The sequence below is a fragment of the Bombus affinis genome, chromosome 3, assembly GCF_024516045.1.
Source record: "Bombus affinis isolate iyBomAffi1 chromosome 3, iyBomAffi1.2, whole genome shotgun sequence".
NCBI lineage: Eukaryota > Metazoa > Arthropoda > Insecta > Hymenoptera > Apidae > Bombus > Bombus affinis.
The window spans coordinates 10,521,838-10,540,786 of NC_066346.1; the positions used below are offsets into that span (position 1 = coordinate 10,521,838).

General features: G+C 31.6%; 2 protein-coding genes across 3 annotated transcripts; one reads left to right on the forward strand and one right to left on the reverse strand.

The window, feature by feature from the left end:
- Positions 1–7: 7 nt before the first annotated feature.
- LOC126914746 (uncharacterized) lies at positions 8–2,347 on the forward strand. 2 transcript variants are annotated; one of them, XM_050719137.1, is made up of 5 exons: positions 8–498; positions 1,472–1,578; positions 1,754–1,852; positions 1,927–2,043; positions 2,123–2,347. In XM_050719137.1, exons 1-5 carry the CDS (start codon positions 211–213, stop codon positions 2,250–2,252), a joined length of 741 nt encoding a protein of 246 aa, XP_050575094.1. In that variant the 5' UTR covers positions 8–210; the 3' UTR covers positions 2,253–2,347. The 2 variants fall into 2 exon arrangements, with proteins under 2 accessions (XP_050575094.1, XP_050575093.1); XM_050719136.1 differs by having other exon boundaries at positions 1,754–2,043; positions 2,123–2,337.
- Positions 2,348–2,351: 4 nt separating this feature from the next.
- On the reverse strand, positions 2,352–14,148 carry LOC126914659 (uncharacterized). Its single transcript, XM_050718878.1, has 9 exons — positions 13,827–14,148; positions 13,344–13,528; positions 12,036–12,220; positions 10,194–10,583; positions 6,611–6,778; positions 5,350–5,576; positions 4,538–4,740; positions 4,192–4,457; positions 2,352–3,740 (listed from the first exon to the last, which is right to left on the reverse strand). Exons 1-9 carry the CDS (start codon positions 13,975–13,977, stop codon positions 3,092–3,094), a joined length of 2,424 nt encoding a protein of 807 aa, XP_050574835.1. The 5' UTR covers positions 13,978–14,148; the 3' UTR covers positions 2,352–3,091.
- Between the last annotated feature and the right edge of the window lie 4,801 nt (positions 14,149–18,949).

The following is an 18,949-nucleotide window of genomic DNA, read 5'->3' on the forward strand; positions in this document are numbered from 1 at the left end:
ACATTTCCGGGCCAACAAACTTCAAAATTTGTTTCTTCTGTTTCAAGATATTCTTAGCTATTTTTTTTAAATCTTATAATGGTAACCTATTTTAAAATGTGTAATCTTTGATAAATGCATATTAGTAAAATTTCATATGAAGAAAGTTTTTTGGGAATCTGTATCATATCCAGTGAGCAGAAAACGGAGACGTGACGGAAGTCGACGACAATGGAGATAAAAGTTTTTATCGTAATATTGCTTTTATTGATTTTAACCTCAGATGGAACGGGCTTCGGCAGAAAGCGATCCGCCAAATGTCAAAAAGGCAACGAGCAGACTTTAAGTAGAAACGAGCAGAATTCAACATCCGATTATTATTATTACTGTGACCCAACAGAGTTTGGAGTAGTACAAAAGATTCCGTATTTGCGTTCTTGTTCACCATGCGACATGATAGAAATCGATTTCTCTTCTGCTTGTATCAGATGCGGGATGTGCCTTGCCATTGCTGAAAAGGTTGATCCTTTTTCACCGGTTTCGATTATCCTAGTTCTCTCTATTCGCGTATTTTTTAAATACAAATATAGATGTTTTACAATTATTTATTTTGTTGATGACATCATTTAACGAATTCTTTGAGAAGTTCGCAAGGGAATCCACACATAAATGATATTTAAAATGTTTATAGCAGTTCTGAAGTAAAGAAAAGCGATATGAATTTGAAATGATGAATCATTTCAATGATTTTATTATTCCCATTTTAGACATAACACAGGGGAACTTTATAATTTTTAAATCTCTTTGATTTTATATATCTTTCTACATTTATTTTTCTTTTTGCATATTTGCATGTTACCTTAATTGCTATCTACATGTTATTTTAGTTGCATTTATTTTGCATCAGAAATGGCTGTCCCGTGTTTCGTCAATAATTTGTCTTGTTTCTCTTGCATTTCTAAAAGTAATATTGGCATAAATGAACTTTTGACTCCAAGAGCCAACATCGCTTTTTTCCGACTTTTTTTTTTAGTTTACAAGAGTTCAAAGTTACATATAGGCCTTTTAACATTTTCTTACTTTTTTGCTACTTAATATCTTCAAAAACACGTAAATATCCGCAGGCTATTTCTCACTTTATTCGATTATATACATACTTTCACTACACATACAAAAGTACATTTACACAAACATCCTTTCATAAGTTTGCTATTTAATCAATTTAATTCAAACAGAATCGATATTTATCCAAACCCAGCGTTTTATTATTTAAGAGGCATTCACGATAAATAATTATTTTCCAATTTAGTCAAATACACAATAGAAATTAATATTGATTATCAAAAACACTAGAAACTCTCGTTCACGAATAAAAGCAGAAATACATAACAAAACCTTGAAATAAATGGGTATCAATTGCATAATGAATTACATTATATTTGCAACAGATTGATAGAAAAAACTCCTGAAATATCGTATCTATACCTTTTAGATAAATCAAACATTGCTGGATGTTCACGAAGCGTTACCTAACGCGTGTTTAAATGACACTGAAATCGAAGTTCTGTTGAGGACCATATGCGATTATTCTTTTCAATTGTAAATATCCGATGAGTAAAGTAATCTTTATGTATATATATATACAAGAATGTACAAAATATCAAAACTAAAGTACTCGTTAATACTATAACATATATGAATTCCCATTTTTCATAAAAACACATAGCTTACAAATAAGAAAAGAAAGGAACATATATTTATGATTTTTTGATAGCTATGGTCTTCGCGAACTAGACGGAAAAAGGTACATTTCTGATAAATTACCTGGTTCTATCATGGTATCCACATCAGCCGATGGACTTTGGGGAGAGAAGTCTGTATACAGATATTTTGTGCGTGTATTCTATTTTCTTACGACGGCTTCCTTTGATACCGGATTTTATTTAGATTCAGAGATCTTTGCCATTATTATCTCGATGAAATCGGAGAAGTCTCATTGTACGAACAATGGCAGCGATGTAACAACGATGAAAAACTTCACGACTTGTCGAACATTATGTGCCGGTAATAAGAAAAATGAAATATCTGGCCTTAATAACAAAATATTATTGAAAAACTTTTTTACCTGTTTACGTCATTTCAGAAACGTGCACGGTATATTACGAGATTGTAAGAGCATGCAGAATACGGAAAAATACGAATCCCCGTTTAAGACTTATTACGCAAAAGTAAAAATCACCGCAACTTACGATAAATACGGCAAACGTGATTGAGAGTAATATTTCTAAAACTTTTTATTCTGCACAGCAAATAAATACAATATATTTGTAATTATGCCACTAAGAGATCGTTATATCGTAACTCATTATAGCTGTATTTGTAATATTTATTTATTCAAATAAATAAGAGTTATATTTTTTACAAGGTATACATAAATATAAAAAACATAAACAAATATCTAAACGCTTAATCAATGCATAATTCATTTTTTTGATCTTGAACATAAACTTCAAAAACGTACGATATGTTACAACAAAAATACATTCTATAAATTCATGCAAATGATAAAATCCTTCAACTGGAAATTCCAGCGTATTATAACATAAACATTTTCTTCTAACGTCATTCAGTGTTTTTTACCAAACGGACAAATTATAATATTAGAAGTAAATGATAATTTACGACTCAATTAGATTGTAATAAGAAATTATATTGCACACACATACAGAGTATACTGAATAATCAATATTTCTTTTACCCAGCTTAAAGGACACAGCAGAAAAAACACTTGTGCGAAATTAACATTAGATATTTAGTTTCTAGATTAACCTATATTTTGAAACGTTGTACAAATACTACCTGAAGAATGTCTACAAAGAAGCTATAGTATATCGACTATCCAGATAATTCTACGTTCTTGCCAAAACAATTCGCCTCTTCGTCGACAATTTTAGCCGCACAGAAACCATTTAAAGATTGATCAAGCGCATTAAAGTTACACGATTGATTTCGAACAGAAACGAGGCTCTAATATATTGATACTAAAATTATGACACTTTCAAGAAAGGGGTTAAGTTCTCGTGAATTCCTTGATACACAACATCCTTTCTTGTCATTGATGAAAAGGAAAGACCGTGTTATCCTTAGATCTACTCTTCTGACTTCTGCCAAACCTGGTTCTTGGCAATCCCGAAAACGGGCTCCAATTCGTTCGCTTGAAATTGCTACGTCTCCTCCAGTTGAAAAATTTCGGCTCGAAACGAGGTCGATTGATGTCTTCATCCGAATGCGCATAGCGTTCCTGGTTATAATTCCTTTGTGTAATTTGTTCTCGCGATTCTTGCGTGGAATCGGAAGGATTCGCTGCTACGCATTCGTTGTTTATCGTTAAATTCGATCGCGAATCACGATCGAGAGAAAAATCATTTCGACGATCGTCCCGGAAATGCAAATGCGATAAATGAGGAAAATGAGAGAAACGAGGTAAATGTGGCAGATGTGGCAAGTGAGAGGGCATTAGGCGATGTTGACGCATTCCACGAACGATCGTTTCCTTCATTTGTCGCCTCTTGTGCCAAATTCTCTCGACGATCCCGATAGAAACGGCCGATACGCCTCCAGCGATCAAGATGAAGAAAGCGGAATAAACATCGGCCAACCTGGCACTGTGAAATGTAGTCGGCGATTTGCATCGAGGCATCTCTGGCAGCATTTGTTCTGTTATCCTGTTCAGAACGCCTCGTTCTCGTATTTTCAAAATGCTAGAAAACATATGTCTGATTAATGTTTCCATTGACTGAGAAGCTCTATGTAAAATTCATTTGGCAATTCTTTCGTTTTTTTTTCTTTTTTCTTTCTGAACGCCGTTGGACGTGAGAATATTGACAATAAATAAAATACATTTATGAGACTTGACGGAAAAGTGGCGTATAATTTGTAAGATATTTTAAAATCACACTTGCATTTACTTCCTCGTGACATGCCCTTGATCAAAGCAGACGAGATTTCTCAATTTAGGTTTTTTTAGCTTCACCGACGGTTTATCCAACATAAATACTTCTTATTCATACCACTTTTCCACCGAGCCCTTCGACTTTAAGAAAGAATAGAAAATAAATAAAATATAAGTCTAAGGTCGTATTACTATATCGAATATGATTCTCATTCTCCCTCTAAAATTGAAATACGATATTTTTTTAACATTTCACGTACTTTAAATTAATAATTTTTTTATAAGGACAAGAATTAGCCATTGGTAGAGCCACCATTGTGAATGTTTGTGGAAGAGGTAATTCTTTTAGAGTACATCGTTCTTGAATCAGTGTGGACCTGAGGGCGCGTCGTGCGAGAGTTGCACTTACGAAGAAGCCATAATGGCCTTTCACGGCCTTTGTAAGACCAGAAGTAGTATCCAATTTAGATTCCCGATTGTTATACGCTCTTATATACAACTGTCGAAGATTACTATCATTCACGTTCTGTGAAACAAACAGGAGAATATTTCGATGGTGAAAAATTTGATATATTACATTTTTATTTGTTTTTTAAATAAACTTACTCTAATGTATTCATCATCGGTGATGCTGTATCCCAATTTGAAATTGTGCGACAAAATATCGGTAATAGATTTGATACCACTAGCCTGCACCGATAAGATCGAAGTGATGAAACCAGCATAAGCATTGTACGTTACTAAGGCGAACATTAGACTGAATAATAATATTGTCTTCCCTGATGGATTTCGCGGTGTCCATGGAGTACCTGCAATTGGAATTCGTTAAATTCATGAAAAATTAATTAAAACGAATCGATTCTTAAGAATGAAACAATCATTGAGAAGACAAACGTTACGACATCTTATTTCATTCCTTCTTTCTTCCTACAAACTTGTAACTTGCGTGATTATATGAATATTCAAAAACGTGTCACTGTAGAAGTCAGAGAACTGTCTGTACGAATTAACTTTTGACTAGTGTGTTCTGAGTCAAATGACTTACAAGCATAACATTATTCATGACATTTTTTATTCTTTCCGCTAGATTATTGCGCTGTTTTTGATAACCTTACAAGATATACTTTAATAATTAATTCTCTGTTTATTGCTTATTAGCGGATTTATCCATGCAAAACAATTTCTAGGAAAATAAACGCAATTCTCCATAATATATGTATTATACTTATACAATAACTTACAGATATGCAAAAAGAAATTTGAACGCTCGATAAACAAGTATGAATATTTAGTAGGATCATCTCTCGTCACTATGTATGCGTGTAAACGTGTTACTAAAAATTTTTAACTAAAAATTGATAAAATACTCTTTTAAGAAATTCCTAATTGCCCTTTTGAAAAGATTTAAGGGATATAACCTTGCATGCACATTATGCTGATGCACCAAAGCGCAGCCTCCCCTATTCCAACGCGTTTAGCTTCTTCATTGTGTAAAATAGTTTTCGCTGTGTAAATGATCAACCCCATCGCTACTAGTATGGCGAAATAAGTAGATGCGACACAACTCAGTAAACAGTTATTAAACGGTTGGCGAAATATGTCCCTCATGGTACCAGTTTCCAGTGGATGATAGTAAACATTCCTCCTATGTAAAAATATTCATCGTGTAGAACATAGATCATTCGTTTAATCAAAAATACATTTCATTATACAGTTTAAATAGGTTTCTATATAAAATCTTGTTTATGTGTTTTATGAACAAAAATAAGATAAATCTCACAAACATCTTACTTAAAATTCGTTTAAAAAATATGAAGTGTGACCTAAGAAGATCTATTTTTTCTTTTTTACATTAATTAGTTTCTGTGAGTATTTGCTAAAGACGAAGAAACCAACATTTTTATTAATTAGGCGGGTAGTTCAACATAAGATAAAGAACAAAATAAAAGTGACGAACAGATAATAACTTTTAACTTGAAGAAAATGAAACAAGCTAATGTACAGATTAAACTACGTGTGATGTTATACATTGCTAAACGTAAATTTATCAGCCAATCACAGTGCACTAGTTTTTTACATTATATAATCGCGCGATCCATTCTCATCTTTCTTGAAATTATGTACATAATATGAATAAATGGTGCGGCTTCGTTTATTTTTCATTTAAAGAAATATATTTAATAAATTACATTTTTACTAAAATTCGTGGTATCTAATAGTAGACGACTAAAGGTGAAGTGTTTACAAATTTTTTTGCTTGATACATCAACTAGAGCAACTTTAAATTTATCAAGTAGAATTCACCAAGTTATTTATGTAGATGCTCGCATATATTGTTACACTTCGAAGTGTTATCCCACCTTTCTTCGTATAATATCGACATACCATAGTATCAATTTATTCGACAAATCAAACATTAATTCAACAGACGTAACTTATATTGACACATAATTTATATTATAATAAAACCTTCCTTTTAACATTTCCTTCGAATTATATATTTTTGTTGCTGCTTCATAACAAAACATTCAAGAACCTTTGTCCATATCAAGCTTTCGTATTTTTAATAATAAAAGGCTACAGCAAAATTTATAAACCTAGGAGACACCCTGTACGTTCTCGAAAAATCTGTTAGTCACTATTATCGGATAATTTAGATATTATAAAATATTTTCTCACATATAACGAATTAGGGGATGACTAAAGGACATTTCAGCTTGTCGTTCTTTGTTGACGGTAATATATCCTAGACCAATGTCCACGTCACCAGTGACGACATCTCCGAGCAGATTATTCCACATTTTATTATTCAAGGTACCTAACTTCTCGTGTGGCACCAGCTCTATGCTGAAAATATGGCATTTTATTAGTTATTTATCTATTCCTTTTTAATTGCAAAGTAATAAAAAAAGAGATAAATATACGCTATGTTCAAAAATATGTTTACTCATCTGAATTTCTTGCTCACATTGAGGAAACACAACAAAAAAACTGCAAAAGAGTTATTTTCCTGATACGATTTCATACATATTTATATAGCTACTTGTCAATATTCCACGTGTTTGCTTCTACGTCAGAATTATACTTATTTTGGCATTAGAATATGAATTGAATGAGCAATTGTTGAATGTTTATACATCTTTCATAAATTAATGACCTATCCTTCCCCAATTTTTATAATCCAGTCATTCAGTAGTCACCAGTAGTATGGTTCGTATATTTAATATTTATCTGTATATTTAAAAAATTGTGCGTGTAGCATAAAATTAGAGGGACAAATTCTAGAAATGTTTACACTATTTCAATCTTTTTTATACGTACAAGGAAAATGTTAACTATCTCGCTATTACACATTACCGCATACACGGGTACACATTACTTATTGATTAATATATATCTATGTATTCTTCGTGTGATAGAATTTAAAACAATTATTATGTCCTAAGACTGTATACAGGCAATGCGTAGCAGACCCATGAGGCATCTACTGTAAAATAGACTGTTATATTGTTAACCTTGCCTTCTGTTTTTGTATATGGTTTGTTTTTACCGATAACTTAGACTCTTTCTTTCTTCGTTTCTACATTCTACAATCGCCACAAACTCTCCCAACGAAATAATATCTTCCTGACGACACCGTCGTAGCTCGCTTTTCGAGTAGCAGTTTACTCGGATAGAAAAGCTTGAGAGAATTTTGAGTCGCGTCTTACAACATAACACAAGAAATATATAATTCCTCATTTGTTCGTTACAAAAATTATATTGTACGTGGTCCACGTTGATCGTGAGCAATGATCTCGCCCTACTGTATCCTATTCCCATGAAAAACAAAGAAAACAAATACAAAAGCAGTATCTTACATACATTTTTCCTTGTCTTTAGTATGACAGATTTTACGAAACAAAAGTTCAGATATTTACTAAACTAATGGTTTTTCGACATAAATAGGTTAATAACTTTTTACAGGAGATATAAAGACGGATTGGTTAACATATTAAAAAATATATAAACATATTAAGAAAATTAAGGCCGATCTTTATATATTCTCTACGTTTCTATCTACGCGAAATCTATTGACATCAAATTATACCACTTTCAAAACCATTTAATTTTTAATCGAAATATTTTCTGGTGAATGAAGATTGTTTGTATTATATATCCATGATTTGTCAGTCAGCCTGCATATATAAACATAAAATATTTAATGTTAAGGAACAAATCCGATAAATTCTATCAACATTTATAAATGACATTGCTGTTCATAGTCCAATTAATAGCTGCTTTGCACTTTACAGAAAAAGAGTAATCGATATGAAGAACTGTGGGAACGTAGCGATAAATTACGAGTATAACTGATCGTCGTTAAAAATAACTGATGGGTCGTTAAAAATAATTAAAAATTGTCTAAAACTTAAAATAGAAAATTTCAACAAAAATGATCGATCAAGGCGTGTGTCACTATTTTCGTCAAATATAAAGCGTGCTGTTTTCGGAGACACATAAAAAACTATAGACCTCTGCTTTAAAACTATGAATCACTTAACTCGAAATGTGGCCAATCTTGTAAAGAAGGAAACTGCAGAATTCTGCCAAGTCGAAATATCAGAAATGTTCGTGGAAACCAATATTAAAAAAGCGTCATATCAATTTATAGAAACACTGAGATTTGCTATAAAAAAAAAAAAAAAAAAAAAAAAAAAAAAAAAAAAAAAAAAAAAAAAAAAAAAAAAAAAAAAAAAAAAAAAAAAAAAAAAAAAAAAAAAAAAAAAAAAAAAAAAAAAAAAAATACATTGAACGAGAAATTCAAAATCTTTATTTCGAACAACGAAATAACACTTTTCATATGATCAGTGGGAAAATCGATAACCAGAGCAGGTCGGAATAAAAAGGGCTGAAATCATACACGCTCATTAACAAAATAGCAATATCAAAGCTTCATTGCCATTTTCATCTGTCATATCGTGATAACGATTACACGAACGTTGAGAAACTGGACGTTGGATTTTGTACACTGTGTAACATACGACTTTATCGTCGTCATCGTACGACTATTTTCAATGCGGACGTCTTTACACTTTACGTATTGATGTATTTCTGCAGATCTAAATGTGTAAAAAATGATTTCAATAATCAGGTAAATTACTTATTATTTAAATTATAATTAATTATCATTTTCAGAGAAAATTTATGAACGTTTAATTCGCATTTGTCTTTTCAATTGATATTATAATGTATCATGTGTTATGATGTAACTGATATATATTTGACATATACATATATACATAGAATTGCATAATTTGTTAGATTTATGGACGACACTATCTAATACGCAATTAGAAATTTCAAGATTCTGTATCACCGTCAATGAACCTACTAATGGATTTCGATAAACTCATGATTTATTTGATGAATGTTATTCGTTAGATTTAATTACGGAAAAATATATTTAGTTAATATTGATTTATCCAGAAATTAGAATTCAATTACAATTATTTAAAAATATAAATAAAACTGTAATATAATATAATATATGTAAGACAGTTTCAAAAGGAAAAGCTCTATTAAAGAGGAAATGCGAAGTACGTAAGTAAATACAAAAGTAACAAAGTGCATGATTCACTTAGAAAATTAGTCATTCAAGATACGACTTAATATTCATCAGAGGATACTATTAACGATTTATCTGCCTAATAAATAATTCACAGTTAACGCACAAAACTGCGCAAATAAACGAAAAGTCATTTTATCGATATCAATTGAGTTCTATGATTTAATGATTCTCACCTCTTTTAAACTATTGTACGTTCCCACATTTGAAGTATAGTACTATGTTGCATGATTAATGCTAAAAAATTTTATATACACCTAAATACATTATATTGTATATAAATGATCATATTCGACCAATCGATTAATTACGGTAAAAACAAATAAGCAAATATAATAGTATTTTTATCTCGAGAAAAGTCAATATCAATTTTATCAAAAAAGTCTATACATGTATTTAATTAAAATCCACAATATATCGTTTCAACAGTACTCTAAACTATCTCCTAGGTACTCAAAATTTATCTATTGTATAACCACGAATACATATTTTCCATTGGATTCCCAGATACTGTTCTTTATCGGAACCATTGCCACGCTGTAACTTATCCCTCGCCTACGATTCATATACAAATTCAACGATCCAAAGAAAATTTGCACACTTGTAGCCATTGCGAATCGTTTCGTCAATGCATATATTATCTTATTCCAATACCTGGCGTTCACGCTGCTAGCAACGAATTTGGCGAAATCGAGAAAAGGTGCGATGTCATTCGTCTCCTCCTCGTTTACATCCATTTGTCCATCAATGGTTCCATTGAGAACGCCAAAGACGATCGGTTGCCCTTTAAACTCGTTCCTCAATTTCACGCTAATTGGACTATTCAACGACCACGAGTCCAAATACCAAGAACCAAGGAAATTTGTCACTAGACTGGTGTTATCCGAATATCGGATTTTATACACGTGAACGAAGTGGTAAAGCACTGTTTTATTCTCGAGTACCGCATAATTTAAATTGAGAGACGCGTTCTCGTCGAACCTTCTGACCGGTGGCTCCCCGAACTTGAAGCTCGTCCCGTAGTGTTGCAGAGATACGCACGTTCTAGAAGACACGATAGAAACACGGAGAAAATAATAACAAAGATTGGTTAGTTGTAATTACATGTAAATGAATGACGAGCAACGAATAACGAATATAACTTGAATTCTAAAAGTTTGTATCCTCGTTCTCGATGGTAATTAATTATCCATTACGTCAATAAATTACAAGGATAAAATTATCATTAAAAGTAGGGAAATTAGGTTTCGAATTAAATAGAACTATGAATATGGATTTTAAAATTTTGGTAAGCATGACGTGACAGTTTAGAATCAAAATTGACTCAAGAGAGTTAATATGTGAATTTTAACAAGTCCATATTTATGGTATATTTACAAAACATCGAGGAAACCATAATTGCCACGTACGTTACGAAAAATAGTACATTTCGTTTATCTTGCGAAAACTAGTGCTCTGTTCTTTCTGATAGCATGTTACGCTTTCATATGACAAAAATAGCATACTTCGTAACTTTTCTACGAAAAATAGGATGCTTTGCCTTTAATCGCGTATAACATAGATTATCTAGAATTCTACAGGATTGCCAACAAATCCTTTTTAGATAATTAAATTATGACAATTTGTCAGACGTGTATCAGTAATTTATTAGATAATAATTCAATTTTAGTATCGTATGTACTTTGCCGTGTATTTTAATTTGTTCTTACAATACGGCTATACATGGGATCACCAAAATTTTCAAAACTCAATGAATCAGTAATAAACAATAATGAAGACAACTGGTAGCCACAGAAGTTGAACGTGAGTTGTTTGGGAACCACAATGCAATATCCTACTGTTAACAAAATAAATGAAACGTGCTACTTTTCGCTGAAGCGTTTGAGACAAACTACTATTCGTGACGAAATGCGAATCATGTTTGTTATCATCATATGTCCGAGACGTGTTTATTATCAGCAGCAACATTAAACGGCGTTTCTTCTCGTGATAGATTGACTTACGTTACTCTTTGTAAGACAAGTAAGACGTAATACTTTTCGTAACGCACGTCGATTTAGCGTAACCATAATTTAACAATATCCACGATAATCTTCGCATTTGTGTTCTCTCGAATTCCATACAAGGTTAAGGATAGTGATAAAGAAAAATTTACCAGCGAACTTTGAGTTTTGCATAAATGGCACAATAAATCTTAAATAATTCGTTTCGAATATTAAATTCTCGATAAGAGCGCCACAATGTTGGAAAATCTTTCGATACTTAACGATGTATAGGTACAATCTATACGGTGGATTAGTCGTTTTCGATTATTTATATTTTTAGATTTATCTTAACAAGTCTTCCCCACTTTTTTCCCGATCTTTCTTCTCCGTCGTTTAAACTATCTCGAAACCATGAGAACGTGCCATGAACGTGACATTTATCACGTTCCTTATTCAGACGATCGATAATCAATGAACATACTAGATGCATTGTTCGACGAATATAAGCTACCTGTTCCAGTACGTTCGAGACATTTTCTGAATCACTTCGTACGTCGACGAAGGCGTTGCAACGATCACGTCACTATCGATACCGATATTCAAGTGTCGAAGTACGGTATCGATCGTCGCATCCGTGTTTCTCATGGTTATCATCAGCCAAGACACGTAATAATTAAACTGAAATTTCTGCGACGCCTGGAATTAAATTTTCATTAAGAATAGTTAATTACCGAGCTTGAAGCAAGACGGGTGACTTATGAAAGAGAAACAACAACTTGGAGTAATAATAATTACGAAATTAAACCAACGATATTTTCCATACTTTATCATGTGAGTTTACTCCAACTGCAACTAATTACAAATGATATTGCTATGCGATACCTTATCTTTTGTCTAATAATAAATGTAGCAATTATCGTGAAAGATACAAGATAATTTTACACGAAACGGTAATTAGTTATTCAAGAAACCATAACATAATCGATGTATTATACATCAGATATGTAGATTAACTAACACAATTAGTTATAGTATGTCGAACGAGTAAAAGGGAAGATCGTGGTACCGAATAAACGAATGAATAAAGTCGAAGACAAGTAGATATTATTAAGTTATTGATATGTCTTACTTCCTTTCAAACACTTTTTCTGTACAGTTCATAAATTTTTAATTATAAAATAACTAAATACATTTTTCTATTTATTTAACTAACGTATTTCTTAATTGATTGTTTATAACCGCCGTAGACCACTGCAATGAATTATTCACTATTCGTCCACAAAATCTATTGAGCATTACGACTTTGCTATAAATATTTATTGTCGCTTAAACATTTTATTACCGTATGCATGCAAAATATTTTCATGAATATCTCGGAAACTGGTGCCGGGCGGCCATTACATGCATAAACGAAATTTCTCGAAATTCTGACCTTGACAACGTATTTGAAGATCATTAAAATCGGTGAAACGTGCCCCTTTCGATATACAAAACATTTCTAACAATAAAAATGCGCTGTTATAGGAGAGAACTAATCACATTTCGGTGAATGTTGAATAGTTAAATGGTTATTTAAGAAAAGAAAAGTGTTCCAACATCATCATATGAGTCTATGCAGTCTGTCACTGTGTAGATACTGTACAGAGGCATCTCCGATAAAGACAAATGAGAGTTTATCTATTTTTCTTGACGAAAATTGAAAGGCAATTTCCTTCACAGGAATATGAAGCTGGCTCTTAAAGTACGTGATGTTCCGCAGCGAACGTGTTAAAAAGTAAATTTTAAACATATAACGTGTTACTGCATAGCCTCTCCTCACCACATGAAGAATATTATCAGGGGAAGTGAGATTAAGCCCATCCAGTAGAACGATCGATCCGATTCGATGCTTCTGGATCACAAGGACGTCAGGTATGTTCGGGTTGGCAGCCGATTGAATCGACACGGCGATTCCCTCGTCGGAGAGACACGCGATCAAAGGTCTTGTGTAAGTAAAGACGCAATCTAAGGTAAAAGAAAAATGAAAAGAAAACGTGTAAAATAGGAAATACTACGTCGAAGTAAGGAAATAGAGAAATTGAATAATATTACGAAGGTCACGCTGTTGCGACCTCCGTTTAATCGCCAGTAACGTTATATTATAAATTCTTGAAAACATTTGAAAAAGAGTCGCTATACGTGATTAATCAGACAGATCTATAAGATCTAATTAATCTAAGTAATACATTGCGAGAGAAACATACGATAAGTGTCTTTTTATTTGAAGCAGGAAAAAAGTACATAAAGATTTGATCGTACTCACCAAAAGAAGTTAAATCCTGGAATAGTACTACTTGGTCCCAATCTTTCCATTTAGCAAATTCCAAGATCAATTGCAATATCAATGGCGAGGGTAAGATGCAGGTGCTCGTGACCATGTAAAATGTCGCCGCCATGAAAAATTCTACTTTCATTTTTGTATAAATTTTGAAGGGAAATAGAACTATGGATAAGTTTTGAAGAATCTTCTTTATTTCTATCGAGCTATGGATCTCGTACGAGACTCTTTAATTGTGAATAATTATAAGAATCGATGATGCTGTTTCCATTGACGTTGATTATTCTACTGAAGAAACTCGTGGAAATAGTTGGTCAGCATTTCCATCTTGAAATATGTAGATACGTAATTACGACTATTTGTCTAATAAGAAAATTTAATTTAACGAACGAATCTTTTTATTAGGGATATATACTCGTTTGATAGAAAAATCTTTAAAACATTTCACATAAGGTATCTTTCAGAAGAGTTAAAATCACTAGAAACGACCTCGGTCGTTGCAATCAAACGTCAGCAAGTAGCACTTTTACACATCAGATAAGACTTCGAATTATCATTGATAAATAAATTCTTATTCTAATAACATTTTCATTCATTTATTCACTTCATTCGATACATTAATTTTTTTTAGAAAGATGTTACGTAAGACGAAAAAGCGGCTACTTGCATTAAGTCCATCGATATCTGTACGAAACACGAAACGCTCCAGACAGCGATCGAATGTAGACTGAGAATCATCTTAACGTAGTCCTCTCGTCCTTACTTTCAACGCATGCGGTAAAAGTTACCTTCCATACAGAGATCGAGAAAATGTTCTGTTTTTTACATCATTTCTAGCGTATTAATTAAATGGATGGTGTCCCGTATCGTTGTTAGACATCGCCCCCCGGGGAAATGAAAGACGATCGAAGATTACAATCGAAGTAAAAAATTATGTTGGAAACTAATGCTCTACTTTCTTCGATATAACACGAATTTTAAAGAATTCTAGACAATATTGAAGTATTGCTCGAAGGAAGGATGCCCTCAGACAACCACTTTTGAATACGAGGCACTATGTTTGGAGGAAGAATTTTCCATAATTTAACGAACCATGCACTTTTCTCTAAGAGCCACATCGAATATAAAGTCGTAAATGGCTTCCATTTCGATTTTCACCTCTGTAATCGTCTTCAACCGTATCAGAATTGAACTTTCCTTGACCTGTGAAAAGATCTTCGTTTTTTTCCTTGTATCGTTCTAAAAAGGGAACAGTCTGTTAAAATATTATTTTTATCCATCTTGTCAAGTTATATAACTTCATTTCGATAAGGGTTGTGTTAGATTTTCTGATTAAATTTGAGGGATTCTAAACAAAGTTTGTTGAAAACGAAAGTATGTATAGTTGTTTATAAAGATTACAAAATGATTCCCCGAGAAAGAAGATGGCAATAAAGGAATCGGGTTACCGTGTTTGAAAAAATGAGCACGGCAGGTGTATTATTGACGTTTGTACTCAAAACCCGTGAACGAAGACAATGATGCGTCGATAATAGTATTTACCCCGCGACGACAGCAAATCGATAGAATTGATGCTATCGATTCGACCGATGAAAAGAATCGGTGCGTCCCATGAACGCTTATTTATAAAGCTTGTTCGTGAACTGCATCGATAAGAAACATTGAAAGTTCATTTGTGAAATTTTAAAAAACTTTCCTAAACAAGCTAGTTCATAATATTCCTCCGATCGATATTCTATTAAACGTAGTTATTAAATCGCAGATATTTATACCTTTAAGGGGAAATGTAGAAAAATATTTTAAAAATAAAGTGTTTGTTATTATATTTAAAGGGCGAAACAAAATTTTATATTAAAGCTCCATTTTCTTTTTCATCGTGTTGTAGTAATTATTTTCGATGAAATTATATTACACAATTTCATAATCAGTCTGAATGATTTTCCTTATCTTCAGAAAACTTTAGCTTCAATTTGCGATTTAACGAGACAACAATTTATATTATAAATCTTTCCAATTATGTTCACTTTCTATCGTTTAATTAACGTTCCTTTATTCTAGATTGCTAATGATTGGTCGTTTTTATAATGCTCGTGTTTATTCAAGCTGGAAGCTGTTAGGCATATATCACACTTTACTATTAGGGTAATTCGCATATCCTCTATCTTATTATTTATGCGTCTTTAATGTGATGCAAAATTGTTTTCAATAAGGATTACGTGAATTGCAAATTTGCTGAACAACCGCTCGAGTGACGCAGTATAATTGGTGATGAAACCACAATAAAGATCTTTTATGAAAAAGTTTCATAAGTAACATTCAGTCTTCATAGATATTTTAACTAAAAGGTTAATCATAAAAATTAATCGAATATATTATGTCGCAGTATGTTTTACATTAATCTCGTGAAATTATTTTCAAAATTAAAGATTTCCTTTTTATATTTTTGTAAAGAATATGATTTAAATATATGGATATGAAGAACAACGAAATCATATCCGTTTGAAGATGTGAAAATTTTTTAATTTTGTGCATTTGAGGCTTCTATGACATTGTAAACATAACAACTAGTACACACAAAAGGAAATTATAATTATAATAAACAAATGATACATTGTCAATACCGAATTACCAATACAGAATTAATCAATACCAATTAACCGAAGGTTAAACATAAATTAAATAAAAATGAGAAACACTTTCCTCTAACAAGGTATTGCTTTCATTGTAACGCTTTATAATTAAAAAGACAAATTTGTCCTACTTATTCCATTAAATCTTTCCAACACATCTCCTACCACTTACGTATTGCTACTGTACTGTACAGATTGCGATACAGAGTGCGGCCGAATAACATGTACAAGCAAGGATGAGGCGATTCCTTACGAAAAAATGAAAAGATATAAAATAAAATTTTTTGCTCGAGGCTTAATTCTCGAAAGAATTGACTTTGGAAATTCGTTCGATATATATGACTTGTTCAGTTACTGACTAGGCAAAAGCCGACAATTGAAAGGAGGTTTATTCTGCGTATGGAAATATGTGAAAAATACGTGAAAAATGTACAATACAATTCTTTCGTGTAAGGCTTCATTTTCAAGGAAATACGGACATGACAAATTTTCAAATTTAGTTTTCTTGGAAACAAAATCTTTTATGCCACATTTTCGACTTAGTTTCATATGTAGAATAATATCTTACCAGTTATTTATTTCTATTTAGTCTGAAATCAACCATGTTCAAGTATACTTGACAAATTTTCTCAAATTTCTCGAATTTCTCAAAAACTAAACTTCGGACGAAAAGATTTTATTCCATATTTTCTTCTTGTTCTTGTAAAATTTGTATGTGTACATTTCTCGTATATTTTAGTATATAGTAACACAGTTAAGTGGAACAAATCTAGAGTTCAAGACAAAATACGTACCAACAAAAAGTACTATACAAGTTCTCTGTTAAAAATAATACCAATTCGAATTTAAATATCTATATCTGAAACTAAATATAATATACAAGGTTAGAACTAAAGATGAGATATATAGCTATACTATAAATTCTGTTGTTGTTTCGACAAAAGATTTTTATTTCATTCCGCGGCGAAATGAATCAATATATAATTATTATTAATTTTGTTTGACTATAACTATGTTTTTAGTATTACTGCAAAACCTATACGTCTCTATCTACATGCTTTTAATAATTACAAAAATGATAGATGCATTCTTTCGCTGTTGCACAAATACATTATAATATTACATAAAATTCGCCATCGTTATTATGTAAGACTTATTGTAATTTTTCTAAACTATTCCCAATAGCTCTTCCTATATTTCCTCTTCCCAGCTATTCAACCTTTCGATGATTCAAGTTCAATATAAAAGACGACTCGTGGCAAAACTTATTACAATTACTTGCTCAAAATGATTCAACAAATTTCTATTCGCGTTACGTTAAAGACATGCACAGTTCCACGAAGATATCTGAATAAGGATTTACGGCCCCAGTTTATGTGATTCGCGTGATCATGCATTGAACTTTGAATTTCAAATTAGATTTACTATGTAAATCTAAGAAAAATTAAGTAAGAAATAACGGCTTACTATGATTTTGTTTCCAGATTTAAGTATAAGAGATGAATTTATAAATATATTATAAATGACGCATCTTTTAAGATATTTTTCTCTGTTCATATGCAATTCCAATTATTCATAGTTTGTATAAGGGAAGAACATACATATGTGTATTTATAATCTAATTACATTTAGTTATATCCTAAATTCCTTCTGAATCATTATAAAACAATTGAAACTATTACATATTATTAAGTATATTTTTTAAAAAGCTTTCGATAATTTTGTATTTTTTTAGAATATGCGCAAAATATTTATTTATAGGTAAACAAAACATATTCATTTACTTCATAAGTATATATTCTGTTATACGTCATAAAAAGGGCAAGTTAACCGACTGAAGGTAACAATTCTTACAAATGAAATATTGCATATATTTGTAAATACTAGATTCATCTTATTACGAATAAGTATTCAGAGCGTTAAACAACAGAGATCGAAAGATTTAAATCAATACTATGAATATTAAAGCTATATTGATGATGATTAATATTCAAAATGTAAATAAATTACCACTACATAATGTTAATGATAACCGCTATTAAGTAACCTTACTATTACAGCGAGTAACATGACCTTAATAATAGTGTTAAAGAAATGTTTTATACTCTAATTTCTTAGAATATAAAAGAGGTTATAAAGGAAATAAAATAGCTAGAAGGTTACTATAATTGAGAACTAAATGTTATCGAAACGCATTTAACATATTATTCCATTTATTGGTTCCCAAATTTTTAAATGAGAAATAGTAGCAATGGTACAAAATAAGAAGATATCTTTTCTAGAGGAATTTTTCTAACAATACAAAGGGCTTACGTATATTCTAATTTTCTTTATTTACGCGTTCAGGATCATCAGCGTATCTATAAAAAAATCTATAAAAGAATTTTAAAAAAGAAATGAAACGTTTTGGATAATGCCTTTCTTATCTCCAATCTCATAACTTAACCGAAACCAAAAGACAAAAAAGGTTCATACAAA